The 20,557-nt window shown below is 40.4% G+C and overlaps 1 protein-coding gene across 1 annotated transcript in view; it reads left to right on the forward strand.

The window, feature by feature from the left end:
• The window catches only part of CRB1 (crumbs cell polarity complex component 1), a 93,223-nt gene that overhangs the window by 14,818 nt on the left and 57,848 nt on the right, over nt 1-20,557 (forward strand). The window contains exons 2-4 of the mRNA XM_056497182.1: nt 9,817-10,401; nt 16,510-16,705; nt 20,076-20,215. Of these exons, the coding sequence (XP_056353157.1) occupies nt 9,817-10,401; nt 16,510-16,705; nt 20,076-20,215 (921 nt within the window). The remainder of the gene's footprint in view (nt 1-9,816; nt 10,402-16,509; nt 16,706-20,075; nt 20,216-20,557) is intronic.

The following is a 20,557-nucleotide window of genomic DNA, read 5'->3' on the forward strand; positions in this document are numbered from 1 at the left end:
GCACAGGAAAGACAAAACAGAACAGAGGCAAAATTAACCTAAAGAGCCAAGGCAGAAACAATATGCTTCCATTTATCCAGAGAGTTTCAAATGCTTTTGCCAGAATTCACTTGATGAAGCATGGTCTTGATACAAGTAAGAAAATGGCACAAGAGAAAGGTCTCCACATAAGTGCAAACACTTCTGAACCATAGAATATAGCATTTATTCTAAATGCTATGTTGGATGGTTATACTCCAACTGCTCTGGCAAGCTGGATGACAAACATTTTGGTGCTTCCTTCCTACACTTTTATGTCTACAAGCTCCCTTTATTATTAATGGCATAATATTTGCTATAGTAGGCTATCATGGTCAAATCAATACCAAAGTGCCTTGAAAAGACACCAAAGCTGAACCCCTAATTAAGTACAATATTTTGTTCCTTTTAAATGAGACACTGCTTGAGGAGTACAGTAACAGTGCCTTGCTCTGTTCAAGGTATCTATAATTAATAACCCAAATGATCAAAGGAAATGTGATCCTAAGAGGAAATGGCTTTTGAGGATCCCTAGGTATTAAGTACTGAGAACTACTTCTCAATCTGTTCTGCAGCCTCTCAGCACACTATGATGTGTGATGCCCTTTGGGATCATAAAACAAGCCCCATCATAGATCTCTCTGAAAAATATTGCTCCCAGCAAGATAGTCACTAGATATTTATCACTTATTCATTACTGCCATAAAATCTTTCCTATTTTTTTTTCCTGGCCAGACCCTTACAATCACACAGATCTTTATTTAGCACAATTTAACATAAAGCAGGGCACAATGCTGTCCTATAATGTACCCTGTACTGGCACTGGTACTGTGATGAAGGCCCCTTCCCCCAAAATAGGGTATTCCTTTTGGTTTTTTCATCATTGTATGGCACCAAAGTTTCTCGAGATAGAGTAAGCACCTGGATGTCATGCCATGGAGGCTTTAGTTCCCTGCTCATGATTGCTGATCTTACTTTCCATTCCCCAGCCACCACACCACCAACACCCAGAAATTACTATACTGGTTGCTACTGGTGAATAAAGATTCATTCATTTATTCATGGTTTAAAATTTTTCATCATTTTACTGGCAAAAATGGTACTAGTCAAATTTTGAAAGGCTTACTGGATACCTCTTTACTTGTAGCAGATATTTAATGTCCTAGTGGCAAGTGTTTTTTTATTCTAAAGCACACCATCACACTAAGGTTTAACAATTTGACTTTTAGTAATATTCTTCTAATATGGAAGGCTTATTTCTTCCCCAAGGAAGGCTCCTGGGCACACTCTGATGCTGGTGAATATTCTGGTTTTGTTTCTTCTACAGTGTATCATCTTAAAGAGGTTTAAGAGAAAGGTATCCCTAATCATATAGAGGGTTTTCAATACCTACTTTTCTTTTGGGTCAGTTGCTCCTCCTCAGTGCTTCTGAGCTGCTCTGGAAATAAAAAGTGGTAAAACCATGAAACTGATTCTTGTTGTGTTACAAGTCAGTAGAGTTTTTAGGATGCTACAAACAGTCTGCAGGACAGGAAAGCTGCCACAGGTTTTGTGTGAGAGCCATGACTGTTCACTTTCACAGGCCACTGGAACTAGTGTTCAAAGGGCAGCCCTCTGCAGAAGTTCACATAATTTCCTTTTGCTGGGCCTGGACTGATTTCTGTCTCTATGAAGTTGGTGAGGGCAGCTTGTGCAGTTCACAATCACATCCCAGTGATGTGTTATGCCCTTGGCTCTGAGGGGAAGCTGCCCTCAGCACAGGGGCTCAGCAGGACAGCTGAGGAAATTCAGGTTATGCCAGCTCCTTGTGACACTCCAGCCTCCCAAAACACAGGAGCTGTGACTTTCACCAAGCAGTCTTGAAATCCCAATTGGTAATTAGTTCATGCAGAGCTAATTGTAGGTGATTTCTATTGAAAATAATTTAGCACATAACAGAAAGGGCTGGAATGTGAACTCTTCTACAAAGTTCATGCTGGAAAAGCATGGCCTTGCTTTCTCAACTCACTGCCCATTGTAGCCACACTGAACCTTTCTTCTGAGTCCTGTGGCATTTAAAGCACAGTGCACTGCATTTCCAGCCACATAATGCTGATATGTCACAGGGCTGATTACGTTTTTTAAGTCTGAGGAGACAGGAGAAGCAGCATAATGACTTTGGTATGCTGCAGTTTGATGTCATCAGGAACATCTAGTCCTCAGTTGTGTTACTGAGAACCTACTGCAGGCAATCTCAACATCTGCACACATCAGCACATGGCTTTACACCCAGAGACTTCAAAAGAGTTGCCCCACATTACAGCCTACTATGATGTATTTCTAACAATCAGGGCTTTAAGCTTATCCAGTTATGACTCTCAGAAAGAAATTGTACCTGGGTCAGTGTTACAGACGTTTGAGGCTACATTTGTACAGTACTACTGTACAAATGAGGCTACTGTGTACAGTGAAAGCAGGATGATCATTGTACACTACCACCTTAAACAGCAGTGCTGTAGTACTAAAGGTAAAGAAGCAGAGCATAAAATCTTTCATCCTCATTAGAAACCAGTCTATTTGCATTGCTGGTAGCACTGTGCCTTGGTGTCCAATTGAACCAAAAATCCTCCAAATTCAATGCCCCTGTTGGGCTCCTGGGCCCGATTCTCCTCCTGTTCCCAGCACAAACACTAGGGTATGATGCCAAATAAAGTGAAAGCCAAAAATTATTTACATTTAGAAAAAGGCATTTCCCTCATTTTTGTTTGTTTATTTGGAACAGCTGGTGCCATTGCTGTGATGCTTAGTGCAGTCAGTGGGGGCAGCTTAAGGGCTGCTGCTGCTGCAGTGCTCATGGGGTAAGGGAGCCTGGGGTGGCATGAATGTTAAAAGACAATGAAGGACAATGACAGCCAGCCAGAGAGTAACTGCCTTTGTTGTCAGGGACCAGCAGCAAGTCAGTGTGAACAGAAAAGTTTAGGGAAGAGTGAAATGCAGATATTGGTTTAATAACTAGTTCTGTAATTTCAATCACAAATAGCTTTAATAGTAAAGTGTTGCCTAAGCAACATTTTAAAATTTTGATGCTATTGTTACTCTTACACTAATGTACCATACTTTTTCTTCAGAAAATAAGTTAATTTACTTTCCTTGATTTTGCTAATATAAATGTACCTAAAACCAAATTTGGATTTTTTGATAGCAATGGAATATTTGTGTAACCACCCTTTTTCTTTCCTGCCTGTGTGTGGTGCTGGTTACTATGGTAATAAACGTGACTCAAGATGTAAAGCCTGAAAGTGGTTTCTATAACAACATGCTAGGATGTTTTGGACACGCAATTGAAGTTAAAGATTCGGGATTAACTCTTTATGACCACAGTATTTGCAGACACAACAAGTGTTTGCTGGTTTGGCAAAAGTTTGATCAGCCCTTCCCAAAGTAGGATTTTGCATTAAGCAGCTTGAGTAACTATGATTCCAGCTGTGGAGAGAGCGGGAAGGGTCTGGGGGCTGGTGATTTCCTCTCAGGTGAAGCTTGCAAAGGACAAATGGCACTACAGTAACTACAAGCTGCTCATCACAGTGAATAATTAAGATGGTAATACAAATATATTGGGAGATGGGAAGGAATGAAATTGTATTAGTGAAATACTTAGAAAGTTTGAGACTGTGTGGAAAAACAGAAATTATTTGTGCACATGGAAAAGCTATTTTGAGGGCTAAGATAGCCCCTTACCCGGATCTGTTTTATCCAGAACATGGTTTCCTCTCTTTTCCTTCCCCATCTGCCAAATGCTGATGCGGGAGTGACATCTCTGCCTTTCACTCCATGGTAAAGGTACCTGGTCCCAACATCTGTCCCTGCTGATTATGCAGCTGTGCTTATCTCTTCTCCAGTTCTTCATGATACATAATGACTGAACATTTATCTGCACACCCACAACTTTCTAGGGCTGTCTTTGCAGGGAAGTTATCGTCATAGTGATGAATTGTATTTTTTGTGTCATGGTGCACTGCAGATAAATGGAGAGAGGATTAGTTACACCAAAGCCACAGCTCCTTAATGCAGCAGTAAATGCCTTGGGCAATATTTTAATATTTCCAGTTAAATGATAATTATTTCAAGATCTCAGTATAGTTACAGAGCTTGATATTTCAGTGACACAGATTCACACACTTGTTTTAAGATCCCAAGGGCAGGTTTCAAACAAGTAATGAGCATGAGCATTGAAGGTTCATGTTTCTGACTCCAGCCACTGGGCTATCTAAAGCCTTGCTACCATCATATTATCCTGTGACTTTTTTGGTGAGCTGATTTGATCACCATGTAAGCCTTTAGCTGTGAACAAATGCTGCATGCTGGTTTTGATTCAACACAATCCAGACTTAAGTAAAAGCACTAAGAGAAGCAGTAGTTGCTTCATTTGTGGTCTAGTTTTCTTTCTAGTGACTGATCACCACCAAGATGTCAATTATATTTGCCACCACAACAAATTAAAAAAACAAAACCAAAATAAACAAACACCATCTCCCCCCCCAAAAAACAACCCAATAACAAAAACAAAACAAAATAACAACAACAAAACCCTCACAGGTAATGCATTTTCTGATGTTGGAGTTGGGATGTTTTTATAGACCCAAACATCTTGCAATTGCAATTCAATCATTTTTTCCTTAAGAGTATTTTTTAAATTTAATCTGTCATCTCATAGACCAGGGGTTTTTTGCTATCCATTTTTTTCCCAAAATGTATGACTTAGTAAAAAGTCAGGTTTTGTTGTGAACTGCTTTATCTGCACTAGCTGGTGTAGCTTTCTAGTTTTAATTCAAATTTGTAAAGCAATAACTCTTTGTTCAAAAAAAAAAAAAAAAAAAATTAAAGGAAAAAAGTCCTTAAAGCACAGTAAAATCACCAGTGATGATGACTATACGGGTATCAAGAAATTCTCTACCTTATAATAGATTTTTTTCCCCCTAGAAAATAGACTGGCTCTGTTAAGAAGGTCAGAAAATCTTGCAGCATGTGTAAAAGATTCTGAAGTTGTTAGTGTTGAGACCTTCTGTGAAGCTCAGAGTCCTCCTTCAGGGGCAGAAGGCACATTTGAAGATCAGCACTGCAAATTACAAGCAGCCTTCAGGCACAATGAGATGATTAGTAAAGTGCAGGCATGGCCACAGTCAAGTGAACTCTGGTTTATAACAGTGTGATTAGCAGTGATTGAAATTTAAATTTAAATGCTGCCACTGATTATGATATTTCACCAACTCATAGGAAGAGTCGTGTCCTGAAAGAACAAGTCATTGCTGAAAGACGTTTCTGACACAAAGAACTCAAAACAGATTGAAAAGGATTTATCTGGGAGCTTTGTGTGGCTGAGATGGCTAATTGTCAGAATTTGGGATCATCAATTTACTTTACTTTTGATCTTTTCAACCTACCTTAGAAGAATATTTTGAAAAATGGACATGAACTCAGTAAATCTCTGATTTACACAGGATTTAGAAAAAAAGCACCTTGAAATTGTCAGGAAAGATATGCAGATGAGCTTTTCAAAATTACCTGCTTTACTGGGGAACGATAGTTTAGCAATCAGATTATCTGTGCCAAAATGCTTTAGCCATTTCAAAATCCCTGCCCTGTTTATGATAACTTTTCCCTAATTAAATTTTGGCCTATCCTCACTGGCATGCATTTCTAACATCATAAAAATTTTTTTGTATCACTACAGTAGTTTCTGATCACTCAGAAACCTTTACCAGCCAAAATCATGCATTTTTAGTGCTGATTAGCTGTTTAAGCTCAATTATTCATACACTAACAAGATCACTTCAATGAATTTAAATAATCTTATCCAAGAGCAAAAAACCAAAGCTAAAACTGTCTTTTTCTTGGCATTTCTTGTATTAAGTTATTTGTGCCAGTTCCTGAAATAGCTGCAGGTATGGCCATGTTTCTGGTAGTATGAATGATGTGCCAGTAGATGGCAAGCTTTACTGCAAAGAATTTCACTGCCAACCATCTCATCTGCATCTCAAGGATTTAACCATGGGGCAAAACGCTTGGCACTAAATCCTCTTGTAATTAGATTAAAGTACCACTGTTTATAAAGAGACTGATAATTACCTCAAGTGTCAGTCAGTGTAAATCCAAAGCAATCAGCATTTTGTTTCCATTTTTTCTAATGTTGCATACAAGTTTTAAGACTCTGTCAGAACAAGTCACTGCTGAAGTGACTTTAATTGCTTAGGAATGAAAAACTACTCCTCTGCACATCTGAAGTAGAACATGAGGCTTTTCCTGGTTATCCTTCCACAACCTTGGCCAAAACCCAAGCTCCACTGAAATATTTCTGTCCCTTTACAGCTCTTTCTGTGAATGCAGAAGAGAATATTCTTTAGGCATCTGCTCTGATTGAGACAGTCTTTGCATCATCACACTGCATCACAGGGCATACAGGAGCTTCCACCTGTCATACTCTTCATGCTCCTTCCATGCAGCTCTCAGCTCAGGAGGCTCCCAAATTCATCCTTCCACATCACTCCAGAGCAGCAGAGAAACTCAGTTTCCACAGGGCAGCAAGGGAGGTAGTGCAAAAAACTTACCTGAAATAGGTGGAAAATGCAGTCCGGAATCCAAGGATTAGCTGAAGCACTCACATCATTCAGGAACATGATTTTAAAACAAAAGTTATGGAAATGTCCAGGTGAACTGCCTACCATTTGATAACCATGGTGTGATAACTGCATTTGAGATGCACCTTTTGAGATGCAGTTTTGCTGCTGAGACAAACTGCTGTAGAGCACCCTTAAATTCTTGGTCTCAGCTTTAGACCACAGCTAAGCTAAAACTCAGCTAAGACCTTCAGAACTGCTGTGTTCCTCAAAAACTATACAGATAATAAAAACCATGGCACAGTGCATTAGAATAAAGACAGAATGCCAAAATATTGCTCTTTCACTATAAACTTCTCGTACAAATCAGACAAGAGTATCCTGTAGAGAGTGTTGGATTTATTGAATTGTCAGCATTAGAAATTAGTTTTATAAAGACTACAAAAGTTGAAATTAAAATACTGCTTTAAAAAAAATCCAGGAAAGGTTTTCTGGTTTGTGTTTTTCCCATAATGATGTCACCTGGAGACAAACTGGCTGCCTTCATTACATACAGACAGTGCTTTTAGGGCTGTCTTTCTCCTTCCCTCATTTTCCCTCCAATCTTACTGGAAAGCTATGAAGCTTTTTAACCAGTGCTCACAGCTACTCTTGCTATCAAAACTGCAGACTGGCAAACACTTCATGCCCTCACACAGTCATTATAACAGACCCAGCCTGTTGCATGCAAATTATCTCTGGAAAAGCAGTAATAATTAACTAAATTGCTTCTCATGTCACTGTGGTCCTGTGTAAGAAAGCACTTGAATGATTGACCTCACCTCTTGTAGCTTACACAGTGAAACAGTTAGACAACATTATAACTTGATCACAATTAATTTCTTCAAATTTGCAATGTTTCTCCAAACATGCACTTTAATGAACTTTAAATAGGTACACAGACTGAAAGGAAAGCTCTCTAAAGTTTTTCAACAAAAATGCAGGATGCAGAAGTTCCTAAGGAGCACAGTTTTGCTCATTTTAACTGTAATTAATAGATTGCAGTAAGCTCTGTAATATCCAGGCTAAAGAAAAAACCTAAATTCATGGATAAAGCACAAAATTATGTAAACCAGGACATTAGAACATATATGAGAGTGTGCTGAGGAAGAAAAGGGTCTGAATTACTGCTGGCAGTGGTGCAGGTCAGTACATGTGACCAATGTCTTTAATTTTTGCTCTGAGCTGGAGCAAGTGCAACCAACACTGCATCAGGATGAGATACCTGCTTCCAAAAATGATAATTAACAGGTTTAGGGATGGTCATTTTAAAGGCAGGCTAATCCAAAAGTACCATTTTTGTCCTGTTTTCCTTCAGAGAGCATGATAACACTTCAGCTCTCCTGCTAATCAATGTGTAGCTTGCTTTCTAGGTAATCCTTAAGGTCACTGCTGGTTTTAAATCACGGTGTGTCACTGTTTATGTTACTACATAAATCTCTATTCCCCTTGTTCAAACAAATATTAATTAGTTATTTGGCTCAGTAAATGTACCTATTCATGAACATCAAATTCATTCAGACTGGTGCTTCTAATTCTCAGAGGCACTGCTACTCCTCTGTACACCTCAGGTCAGAAAGCACAACAGTCATGCAAAGACAATTTTTCAGCCTTTCCATTTATTATCTTAGTGTCAAATCTACACAAACAGTCTTTCCTAAGCTAGTTAAGCCTTCTGATACTGTCTTCTTCCACTTCCCCCTTCAAGGAGAAACAGATTAAATTGTATTATGTATTAAAATGCACACTATGGAAACACACCACGGCCAGTTTGTTTGTATTCTCTGACACTCCTCCATGGTTGGTTGGTTGGTAACCTCAGGTGACCAACCCTAGCCTCTCCCTTTTCCAGGGATCTGTCCCAGGCCTTTATCAGCATTGGTCTAACTCCAGTTACTGGAGTCTTCATCACTCACTACTTCTCTTTCAGTGCCCCATCTCCATCTCTACTGTGTCTGCTCTCCTAAATCTCAGTTCAAAAGCTGGGAAGAAATTAGAGGCTGCTGGTAGACGGGTCTGAATTCCTCTGAGAAGTTCTGCTCATCCACAGAACCCTGTTTGCACAAACACACACTATTGTGCTGCTGTAGAAGACACATACCCTTCATATATCCAAACAAAACTCCAGATTAAAAGTATAAAATGAATAATAATAAAAAAGATGTTTACAGGTTTTACATATAGATAATTTAGTGCAACTTTTGTGCTCTAGCTCATGAGTATTTCTCTTACAAATTGCCTTCTCTCCTAAAGGAACATTCAGCTTCATTTCACATGATTTTGGCCCTGATACAGCTGCTTCAGTGTATCCCAGAGGTGGACTCTGAACAGTGCTGGTAACAGCTCACCCTCCTTGACTGGGAAGTGAGAAGTAGCTCTTGCTATTGTTATTCTTTACAGCTGCAAGGCAACTCCAAGTGGCGTTTAATTACTGACAGAAGCTCAGTTCCCCGAGGGCAAGGGAGTGAGGAACATCTTTACACCATGTCCACCATGTCCTTCCAGCCTCAGAGGCTGGAAGGCTCTCACAGGACCATTTTGCATCTCAGGTGTTTGGTAGATTCTTTTTGGTGGAGATGCTGTACATGTGAAATTACTATTTATAATCAGCAAATCAAAATCAAGGTGCCTGATGGTTTGAACTGTTTATTTGAGCTATAACTGCATCTGAGTAACTTAGCTTGTGAAACCCAAGGCAAAAAAACATCCACCACAAGAGAATGGTACCACCACAAAAGTGGTATTGAAGTAAAAAAAGTGGTTTATCTCCTTTCTCTAGTAACAAAAAAAAAAAAAAACAAAAAACAAAAATCTTAAACATACCTAAATGTGTTCTATATTGTTTGGTATCAGTTGACAACAACCAATATTGTCTCAACTATACTCTTAATATAGTGTTAAACAATCCTGACACTCCAGACCATGGCTGTTGAAAGAGACAAGAACAGGAAATTACAATCTACTCAAGTTTTCATAATTGTTTTCATTTTACATTCATTAGTCCATTAATGCATCACACAGTTGCCACTCCTGTTTTCTTCTCAAGAGCCAGAAATTGGAGCTGTTGGTTTTGAAGTACAGTGGTGTTAAGAACTACACTTCTTTTGCTGTTGGTTACTCCTAGTGCTGTGGAAGTCCTCAGGATTTTTTTGTGTTTCTTTCCTAGAATCACTTTGCATGAAGAATGATTCCAGGTGCCTGTCAAACTCTTGCCAAAAGAACTCTACCTGTGTTGCTGGTCATAAAGATGACCCTTGCCTTTGTGCAGATGCATCAGCGGACAGTGAGGAGGAGCTCTGCAACAAAACCTCCAACCCTTGCTCCTCGAACCCTTGTCTCCAAAACGCTACTTGCCTCGGCTCTGCTGGAAACCTCAGCTTTACCTGCCAGTGCCCCGCTGGGTTTGATGGACCTACCTGCGAGAGGGCCGACAGCGGCTGTGAGACCAACCCGTGCGAGCACGGAGGCACCTGCCAGAGCAGCGTGGCGGGGCCCAGCTGCCTGTGCAGCGCCGGCTACACCGGGGCGCTGTGCGAGAGCGAGCTGGACGAGTGCAGCTCGGAGCCGTGCCGCAACGGGGCGCTCTGCAGGGACGGCGTGGGCGAGTACTCCTGCTACTGCGTGCCGGGCTACCAGGGCAGGCACTGCGACCTGGAGGTGAACGAGTGTGCCTCGGACCCCTGCCTGAACGGGGCGACGTGCCTCAACCAGATAGGGCACTATGACTGCGTCTGCGCCCTTGGCTACACAGGTAAGCCCTGTTAAAGCAACTTCTCCTTTGGGATGTGTAGAACTATTACCTTTTGTCTTTTTTTTTTTTCTTTTCTTTCTTCAGTCAGAGTCGGGATTAAAAGCATGAGAGATGGAATTTCATGTTCGGACTCAGTTGTTTATTAATTCTTATCTATACTACAGTGAGTGCTACAGCACTTCTAGCTAACAAGCTAAAGATGAAAAAATAGCAATGGATCTTGCTCGTTACAAGGTCTTTTAAGCCTAATTGTCCAATTAAAAGCTAACATCTAAATTATTCTTACTTTTGACTCAATGACCCATGACTCACAATGCAGCATTTTCTATCCAATTAAATGTACTACCTAAACCCAAAAAGAAGAAGGTGAAGAAAGACAGAAAATTTCCACCCTAAAACCTCCATCTTGTCCCATACCTATTACTATATTCTAAAACCCAAATTTTCAAACCCTTCACCATGTCATATTACACACTTCTATTCAAACTACACGCCAGTGATTCTAGTTCTATCATTCAATTTTGGAAGCCTTCTCCAAGGCCTCAGGTCAAAAGCAGTGTTCTTTTGGGGGTCAATACCTGACAGCATAGAAAGTTCAAAACCAGTTTCCAGGGTTCCAACATAGAACCATCATGACTCACATTCCAGGTTCAACCCCCTTGTCCACACATGTATTTAGCCATATCTGTACTTAGCCACCTTGCCTTCAGCTTTGGCACTAGTAGCTACATTGCAGATAACCATATCACTGTGAACTACTGATACCTGAAAGAGAAGGATTAAAGAAATCTCATATTTACCAAAATCTACACAGCAGAACACCAAGCTGTGTTGCACAGCTAGGTGGACTTGGCTTTTAAAAGAAACATTCTCAAAATGCTCTCTTCAGAGTGCTATATCTAGTTTTTTTCTAAAAATCAAAACCTATGTCTGACAGATTTAAAAATTAGATCCAAGTAGACAAATGCTACCCTTAAACTTAGACATTTCACATTACATTTCTCTCATCTGCCCTTCCCAGAAACAAAGGGCATTTGCAACTAGAACATTATGTAAGTTACATAGATAAGTGGTGTGTTCCCAAACTACCCATTTTTTGATAATCCCATTTTATGTAGCTCAATTTTTAAGGTACAGGTGTGATTTTTCTTCCCTACTTCCTCTCCTGGAAAGTGTATAATTCTTGTTGGAAGACAGCTACCTTCAAATTTCAAAGCTATATTCAGGGTAGGACTGTGAGAGGTAGCACACTGAATCATTAAAAGGAGAAAAGGGGAGTCATTTTAGTGATAGACTGCCATTCAGGTAAGCAAAGGAAAAGAAATAGTCATACAGCAAAAAGGGGTGAAAAAACAGCTATTGCTTCAAGTGATTCAAATGAATAAGAAATAAGAGATGTGGTTTACAGCTCCATCCCCAAATCCCCATGCAGGAGGGGAAGTCAGAGGTAAAAAGCAGCTTTCCTGTGTCCAACACAGCAGTCATTGGAAGGCAGCCCTCGGTTAATATCCCTTATGAGCACAGAGAATGTTATTTGAAGGAAGCTTGTTACCTTCCTGCCACCCTGCTGCTGCCAGGGGGTGTTGGAGCCCAGGCCAGCTGAGGAGAAAACTACACAACTGGGGAAAAGCCAAAGAGCAGAAGGAAGGAAAAACCTATTAACAACCAGCATGGTTACTCTGCAATGATCAGACTCAGCCCAGACCTCCTGTTGTATTCAGGAAACTGTACTTGTTTAACTGGCGCTGTTAGTGGGGTCCAGGCCTGGATCCACAGCCCAGAAACTTGGTTTGAAAGAGTCTGAATATACACCTTAGAGACAAAGAGAGAGAAAACATAATGAAATAGTAAAGCCCAAACAAAAAGAAATAAAAATTTAAGTCAACACAAACTGCTGATGGAAACTCGCTCTGCTGGAGTTGATCTACTTTCATCATGAAATTCTGCTGTTTCCCAAGCTGATGCTCTTTTCTCTCACCAAAAAAAGTCACCAAAGCTCCACATTTTGCACAAATAGAGTTAAGAAATGAGGAGAGGACCAAGGAAGGAGAAGAGGTCTAAAATACACAGCAGAAGGGGCTGCAATATTTTGATATACAGCTCCAACACTGCTTCCAGCAGCAGAGACTAATCATAGGAATTCTATAGAGGAGTAACGGGAGACCATTCCTCCAGCAGTAAAACATCAGCTTAAAAAAGCTACTTAACAAAATGATTTATCAGAAGCATCCTTTTTTGTTGTTTTTTTTGCACCTTGCTGTGAGTTGTGCTAAATGCACAAGCCAGAGGGATTACTGGATGAAAGCCTCGAGGTGTCCCCAGTGGTAATAAAACCCCTCATTTACCCTGTCAGGGGATCTTGCCAACCATTATTGTCCTGGCCCAACACCATGAATTACTGTGGGAAGTCACTCAGCCTCATCTCATTTCCCTAAGAGGTAAAACTGGGTTATATCTCTTGATATGCAGGTAAAGAAGGTATAGTAAATCTACAGCTGGAATGTTAACCTGCATGAGTTACTGGCTGCTGTTGCTACCTGTTTCATGGACTATGACTGCTATTTTCTGTGATTGGTATGCTGCAGCACTTCTTAAAATAGCTGAGAAATGTCACACATAATTCTTACACAAATGGAAGAGGTTAGAACGCACCAAGAGGCAAAGACTGGAAAATTTAGCATGAAATCCACAGTTTCTATGATAATGTTCTGCATGTGTGAAATTATTTACAAGACATGTGTTACACAGCTGTTAAATAATGAAGTTCAATTAGTTTGTTGAAGTTTTGCTGGCTACCCTAATCAATTGCATTTTCTCCTCCATTGGACTAATTGCACTTACTTTTAATTCACCCCAACAGAGCATGGTGTAAGAGCCTGTTATTACCCACAGCTACATGCATTAATTACCTTGCTGAAGTCAGCCCTCCATTGCCAGTGAACATTCCAGTGTGAACTCTCAGGAGTGGATGGCATTTCCAAAACTCAGTCTCAGTCTAAGAAAGCAAGAGAAAGCATTTCAGTGGCAGACAAAATAGGTGCAATGAGCTGGATTTGTTCTTTGTGCAATATATTTTACTATGAGGCAACCATCACTGCAATGACATCTGTAGAATTTGAGGATCTTGCTCCTGATAGATCTCCAAGTTTTCATTCAGTATTCTCATCAATAATGTATGTGCTGTGCAAATATTAAGAATAGATGCATCATAAATAAGTCTTAGGCACTTAAAGTTAAGAAGAGGCACAGCAGCTCTACCATGAGATGAAAAACCCCAAGTAGAGATCTCACTTCCCAACAAGGTCATGTCCATGTCATTGGGGATGGAATAGCAAACAACATGCTCTATCCAACAGCAATTGCCAGCAGTGCAAAGCCTGTTTCCCTCCTCAGCTTTCCAGCACCCCACCTTGTGTCTGAGCCAGCCCAGGTATTCAGCTCTGCTGAGATGCCCAAGTTCAAAAGGGACAAGCCTTGATCAAAGAAACACAACTTCTCCCTCTGTCTAATTTTTGATATAATTCTCTTGCTGTCACTTCAAGCCTGGTTCCTGTAAAATAGCCATGTGACACTCTCCATTCAAATAATGGCACACAAGATTATACAGAATGGTTAATTTGGGGACTGCCCTCTGGATCTGCTGCCTCAGTACTGCATTTCAGTGCAGGAAAGCAGAAAGGGTGACCTGGTTACCAATTTCCAGCCATACTAAGAATGTTCAGGTCATCATGGAAGCACACTGAGCATGCAAATGCCTAGTTTCTTTGACCAGAAAGTGATTTTATACTCTATCTGTAGGCATGCAAGTTTGAAAACTTGGCTGTGTGTCCTTCATCCTCACTTGTGTTTACTTTTTTATTGACTAGGGCTGTAGAAAGAAGTGCACAGTAGGACTCATTAGAAAACAAGCAGTATAAGAAATAACTCTGGTTCTTCAGAGAAACTGCAAAAGTTACAAATGTGACTTCTCCTCACCTTCCCAGCTTTTCAGTTCAAACCATTTGTGTGGTTTGGTACATGCTGGGATGCTCAGCCTGCTCCAGGACAGCCTGGGGTGCCTCAGCTCATGGTGGTGCAGCCCTGTGCAAAAACTGTGGTGGGGCTCCTTGGCGCGCTCCTTCCCGCCTGGCATATGATATTTGGCATACAGCATATTTATGACAGAATGTTAGACTGAGGTGGAAATGCAGATCTAATCTTTTCATCTCTCTTCTACACATCTAAGAAAGCCTGACAGGAGACTCAGCAGAGGCTAGGAAGGGATTCCCCCTGTCTGGATGGCAGATCGCATTGGCTGGATGCATTATGCAGGGAGAAGTTTTCTTCTGAGGCAACATTGCCGAAGGCAGGTTACTGGGCTTGATAGATTAAAGACATGAACCAAAACAACAACGCTATGTTCTCATGTTAATTGTCAGGCTGTTCTCAGGCCTGTAGTTTTAAATTTGGCTGAGCTGAGGATCAGTTGAACAGGGCTTGTTTTGTCACATGATTTTTAGTGTTCGCAGTAAGCTGTTAACAAGCTCTGGCAGATTTACGGTCACTAGACACACTTCTGCAAACACATTGTTTATAATTACAGTGAATTCACAGGGCAATGACCACAGAGGGACTGCTTGCTATATCTGGCTGTAATGTACATTACCATAAAGCCATAAGAGAGCGTTCCTGTGCCGGGTTCTCGTGGCAGGCTCCCGCTGAAAGTAGTGGTTAGCTGAGCAGTGAACCTTGAACTGGGGGCATGCCACTGGCAGCTTCCCCATCCACTATGTGGTCTCCAGGAACTATTTCTCAACTGCTGAAAACAGGAACTTGCACTTTAATATTTTAAGACAATGAAAAATAGTTATGAGTCAACACCTGCAATTTTTTAGTTTGGCATTTTAAGATATTTGCAGGTACTTATCCATAGTACAGATTTATCCTTCTAAAACAAAGATGCTCACAAGCATCAAAATAAATTATTCATGAAATAACAGTGCTAAATATTATCAATATTATCTGTGTTTTAAGAAAGATGTTCAGAATGATAATGTACAAATTCCACAGCAGTACAAAGCTGACAAAAGGAGCATAAATAAAGAATTAAAGGGGAGCTCCTAAATGAATTGCAAGAGTGATACCCATCATCAAACATGCCTGTTCCCTCTTTTAAAAGTCTGTCTTATCATCTTGGACTGAAAACTTCACTGTTACAAAAAAAAAAGAAAAAAAAAGAACCCATTCTCAGGGCTGCAGTTTTTCTTTCAAGTATGAAATTCCCCTGTAAACTTTTTAATATTGCTGCTACTTCAACAAGCCAAATAAAAAATAAGGAAATTAACTTCAAAGCAGCTTATTCAGTATAATTTGCCACTTTGCATCTGTTTTGTGGTTGACACTGTAGCTGCTAAAACAAACTGACTAGGCAGTTGAAAATAATTTGAAAATATTACTCTGTTTTCAAAACACTAAATAAGTGTATAACCATACAAAACCCTGGAATAATCAAAGCTGCAAGGCATTAGTTATTAGATTTTCTTAGTGTCTTCTGGACTGTGCTAGAGGTAAGAAAAAGGAGTGCATATTTAACCTGCCAACTATCACAAATAACTGTAAGGTCATATTAGAACCTATTTACTGCCAGCAATTATCTCTGAAGAGCAGCTCCAAGACTGACCTGCTGCAAACATAGCTCCACAAACCCATTTACTTACAAATTGATAAGCCTTAAAAAAATTAAGCAATAATCCACTGCTAAACAAGATACTTCCCAATGAATTCAATCAACTGCAAATTGTCCATTTAAAGGCCAACTTTAAATGGACTCCTATGTGATCAATAAACTGCTGGTCTCTTCTGTACTATGTAAACAGGATAGTAGCATCATTTGAATAAATTGAAAATTAGTTTGTCCTGTCTCCATGTTCAAGTTAACAGAAAAAGTTATTTTACCTATTCTCGTGAAAACAACTGGCTCGTTCTTTTGCAAATTCTGCCAAGTCTTGAAAAAAGGAGGAGGAAATGCCAAAGAAAAAAAAAGATTGTGTGACTATTGTACTTCACTTCTTGCTGAGATTTCCAAAGCTGTCTCCTAAGCCTTGGGGTTTATTTTCTCTGCTTTTGAAGGTACCAACTGCGAGGTGGAAATCGATGAGTGCTTGTCCCAGCCATGCCAGAACGGGGGCACCTGCCAGGATTCCCTGGGGAGCTTCTCCTGCTCGTGCGCGCGGGGCTTCCTCGGGGAGCTGTGCGACACCGACGTGGACGAGTGCTCCAGCCAGCCCTGCCTGCACGGGGGGCACTGCGCGGACGGGGCCGGCGGGTACGTGTGCCAGCCCTGGGCCAGCTGCTCCTGGAGCCTGGCTCTGTGCACGGGAGCACCAGGGAGCCTGCCTGGCCCGCCAGCTCTTTTCCTTCCAAATCCTAGGTTTCGCTCCTTGGTCCCGCACTGATTTCTGTTTCGATCTGAAAACCATTAAAGAGTGCCAGTCTGGTGTCAGAGCCAATAGGATAATACAAGATCTATGGCAAAGACTGACCAAGAAGTGTATTTTTCATATTTGTACTTTAAGTACTGTTAGTACTGTCATTTACATATGAATTCTGTTTCTAATGCTTACCAAACTTTAGTTCACAAAAAGTATGTGAGACTGTATAAAACTAAATTTTCTAACAGCAGCTGCCCACACTGACAGACAGAAGGATTAGAAAAGAGAGGCAAAGAAGAACTGTAATAACTGTAACCATAGTAATAGATGTCATTAGGAAATATGTCAGAAATTTTACAGGTATATAGTACAACAGTTACTTGTTCAAAACAACCTGTAATCCATGGGCAAAAGAATAACAATAGTAATTAAAAAAAAAAAAAAGGAGAATACAATGCAATGGAAAAGTGAGATTCTCCACGTACTGTTACTGGCCCCACACAGAGGTAGGTCCAAGCAGAGCTCTGGCATTCACTCACCAGTACTGGATTTTCTGGCTCAGCACGAGCTTCCCAAACTGAACACATATGTATATAAGCTCAGTCTTAAAGTTCCCCAGTGTATTAATGCAGGTGCTCCTCTTTCCAGTATAGGATTTGTCCTTTATTGTGTATTTTCTAGTTTTTATAGAGCAGTTTTGAAGACTCTGGTGCCCCAAAAATCAGACCAGAAGTCATGTCTGCAAAAGAAGTGCTTGCCTTGAGTGAGGGGTTAAGAGATCACATTCTGGGAATGAGTTTTTGTGCAGTGTGGTGACATGGCACCAGCCTTGTGGAGCTTCTTTTCAGCAGTGCTGAACGGCTCTGTGAAGGACAAAGGAATTTATTATTTCCCAGTGTAGCTAAAGCATGACAGCAGTGAGAGGGGGTCACCTTGGACCTGACTCACTCACAGACCTGTGTAGCAACCTGGAAGCCTTTTGAGGATACATCTGTGAGGTGAGCAACTGGGGATGCTCATTCAGGCCAGACTTAATCCTGCTTATTTCTCTCCTGGCTTTTAAATCTGAGGTACATACAATTTTAATTGGCTTGTAATACTGCAGGGTATCTGGAGAACAATTGGAGCTATTTCTGCATTTTTTATATGATGAAAGGAATGGACAAAAAAGCATTTCAAAACAGAAGGGTGTCCAGCAATTTCCTTTCTTTTGTGTATTCTTGGAGATGAATGAAGAATTTTGGTATTTAAGCAGGAGTTTTCCTTTTCTGATGAATCTACAGTTCAGCTGAAGCTTAGGTGTCTGCTGCCAGTTCTCACAGAAATGTGTACAAAGCAATGGATTTGGCACAAAAAGCTTTAAATACAAACACCAAACCAAATTCTCTCACAAATTTCAGTCTGACCTTCCAGTGATGTTTCATGAATGCAACAAAGTATAAGCTGATCTCTTAAAATAAAGATTTTCACATAAACAAACATTCTTATTTAAACTCAACAGTTAACAAACTTAGTTACACTTAAAACCTAGAGTGCCTACATACAGAGGATACCTCTGCATGCTCCTTGTCTTTTTTTCCATAGGAAATATTGCCAGAAGCTCCAGTGTCCATAGAAGATTCTAAAGGAAAGAATGCCTAAAATATTGCTTTCTGCAGATTGTGACAATATCAAGAAGTCAAAAGAATGTGCTAGGTAGAGCATCTAAATTATCACTTTTACTTGTCTGCTCAGCTGTAGCCTTCTCACAGGCAGCACACCATCCAGAATCCCTGGATGACAGCAGTGCCAAATGCTAAAAGATACCCAAGAAAAAGGCACACAGGTGGGGCTGCACATTAAGCAATGAGTTCTGGATATTCCTTCCTGCTCCATGATTCTGAACCAAAGTGAAAAGCAGCTTGGACACAGGCAGGGAAAAAAAGCTGTCACCACAAAGCTGAACAGCACCAAACTGAAGGTGCATGGGAGAAATGTGTGAAAAACTCAGCAGAAGAAAGAGACTTCAGATTTGAGAACATAGCTCAGAATGAAAATTAATGATTCACATCTTCCTCATTACTTTTTATATCAGAAATTCAAATGGCACCTGGTCTAAGTCATCTCTGATTTTGATTTAAGAATAATCCATACACCAGTAATAAACTGGCCCGCCACAAGTTTCTGCTTATGTACACGCTTAAACAGTGCAGTAAAAAGTTTACACTTTTTGGTCTGTTAGGCTGCAGGAGCCAGTTGTTCTCTGATGTTGCTTTATGTTCAAAAAGTTCACTTTCTCTTCATATATTTACTCCAAGGCTAAGACTTGGATATTAAGCACAGAAATTATCAAATAAATATACTTATATCTTGTTCAGCAAGATGCCCTATGAATGCAATTGTACAATAATGCTGTATCACTTCAATGTAAAAGAAAATAGGAGAAGAAGTTTTTGTTTCCTATAATTATTTTTAATTAATCATACACAAGATCATACAAGCCTGCATAGTTACCCTGTATCTTGCAAAAGCCAGTATTTTCATATGACATGTACATGTTAACTTTATACTTGATGACCAAAGAACAGGAATGAAACTTTTTATAGCACTCAGCTCTCCTGAAAAAAACATGCAAACAAAACTTCCCAGACATTACTGATATCTGCACATTGCTAATTTCTATATATACACTAGTTTGTTTACTTATATTGTGGTCGCATTGCTACCAAAATGAGTTGTATTACTATTGTTATTAGGACTAAGCAAGCAATTGACATTTTTGTTCTAACTTAACAATAAAGGACTGGTTTTCAAGAAAAAAGATAATTTAATTGAGAAAAAAAAGTATTTGTTATTTTTCTGCCAATCCAATTTTTACCAGTCCAAGAGGAAGGGATACTAACACACTTACTGCCTCCCCTGTTTTCATTTTGTGAATAATTAATCCCCGTTCCCCCCGCCCCCAAAAAAAAAGCATTGGAAATGCCACAAACCTTTTTCTCCCAAAGATTAAATACGAAGAAAAAAGAAGGATCAATAATTCTTAGGGTTGTGTCAAAACCCTAAGCAGTACTTTTCCCCAGACAAACCACATACTTCAGGGAAAAGACCATTTTTGGTTCCCAATTTCTGCAGTTTCTCCTAAAGCACCAGATGGTGGTCTCGAGCTGGACTCAACCCTGTAACCTGCGAGCCAAGGCTACAGAAGAAGCCTGTGTATGTTTGGGAACAAAGCCCAGAGCTCTTGACTTCCAGCCTGAGTGAAAATTGCATTCTGTGTTTCAGGTACAGCTGCAACTGCACCGGGACTGGATTTATGGGCTCGCACTGCGAGACCCGCGCTCCCTTGTGCTGGTCACAGCCATGCTACAACAACGCCACTTGTGAGGACCATGCTGACACTTACACATGCCACTGCTGGCCAGGTAAGCTCCAAGTTCTCCTATAAATATTCCTTGAGTGGTAGCAGAGACTTCCCCCCACCGCCCCGATATAATAAAATATTGAAGCTCCATAACCTCAAAAGTCCTCTATGGCCTTGTGTTTACATGGGCTTCACTCATCATAAGGCAGAGCCCTTTGGGAAAGGTGCTTGCTATTCCAGCTAAGAATCGATTCTCCTGTACAGCAGAAGTGGGCAAAACAAAAGGCACTGACATTATGGTGTGAGGACAGGAGATAAGTCAAAGCATCTCCCAGTTCATTAATTCTTCAAACCATGTGATACATGCATCACTGCTGCAGCTGACGCTGGTTTTAGTCTTCAT

This window comes from Oenanthe melanoleuca, chromosome 8 (assembly GCF_029582105.1).
Source record: "Oenanthe melanoleuca isolate GR-GAL-2019-014 chromosome 8, OMel1.0, whole genome shotgun sequence".
NCBI lineage: Eukaryota > Metazoa > Chordata > Aves > Passeriformes > Muscicapidae > Oenanthe > Oenanthe melanoleuca.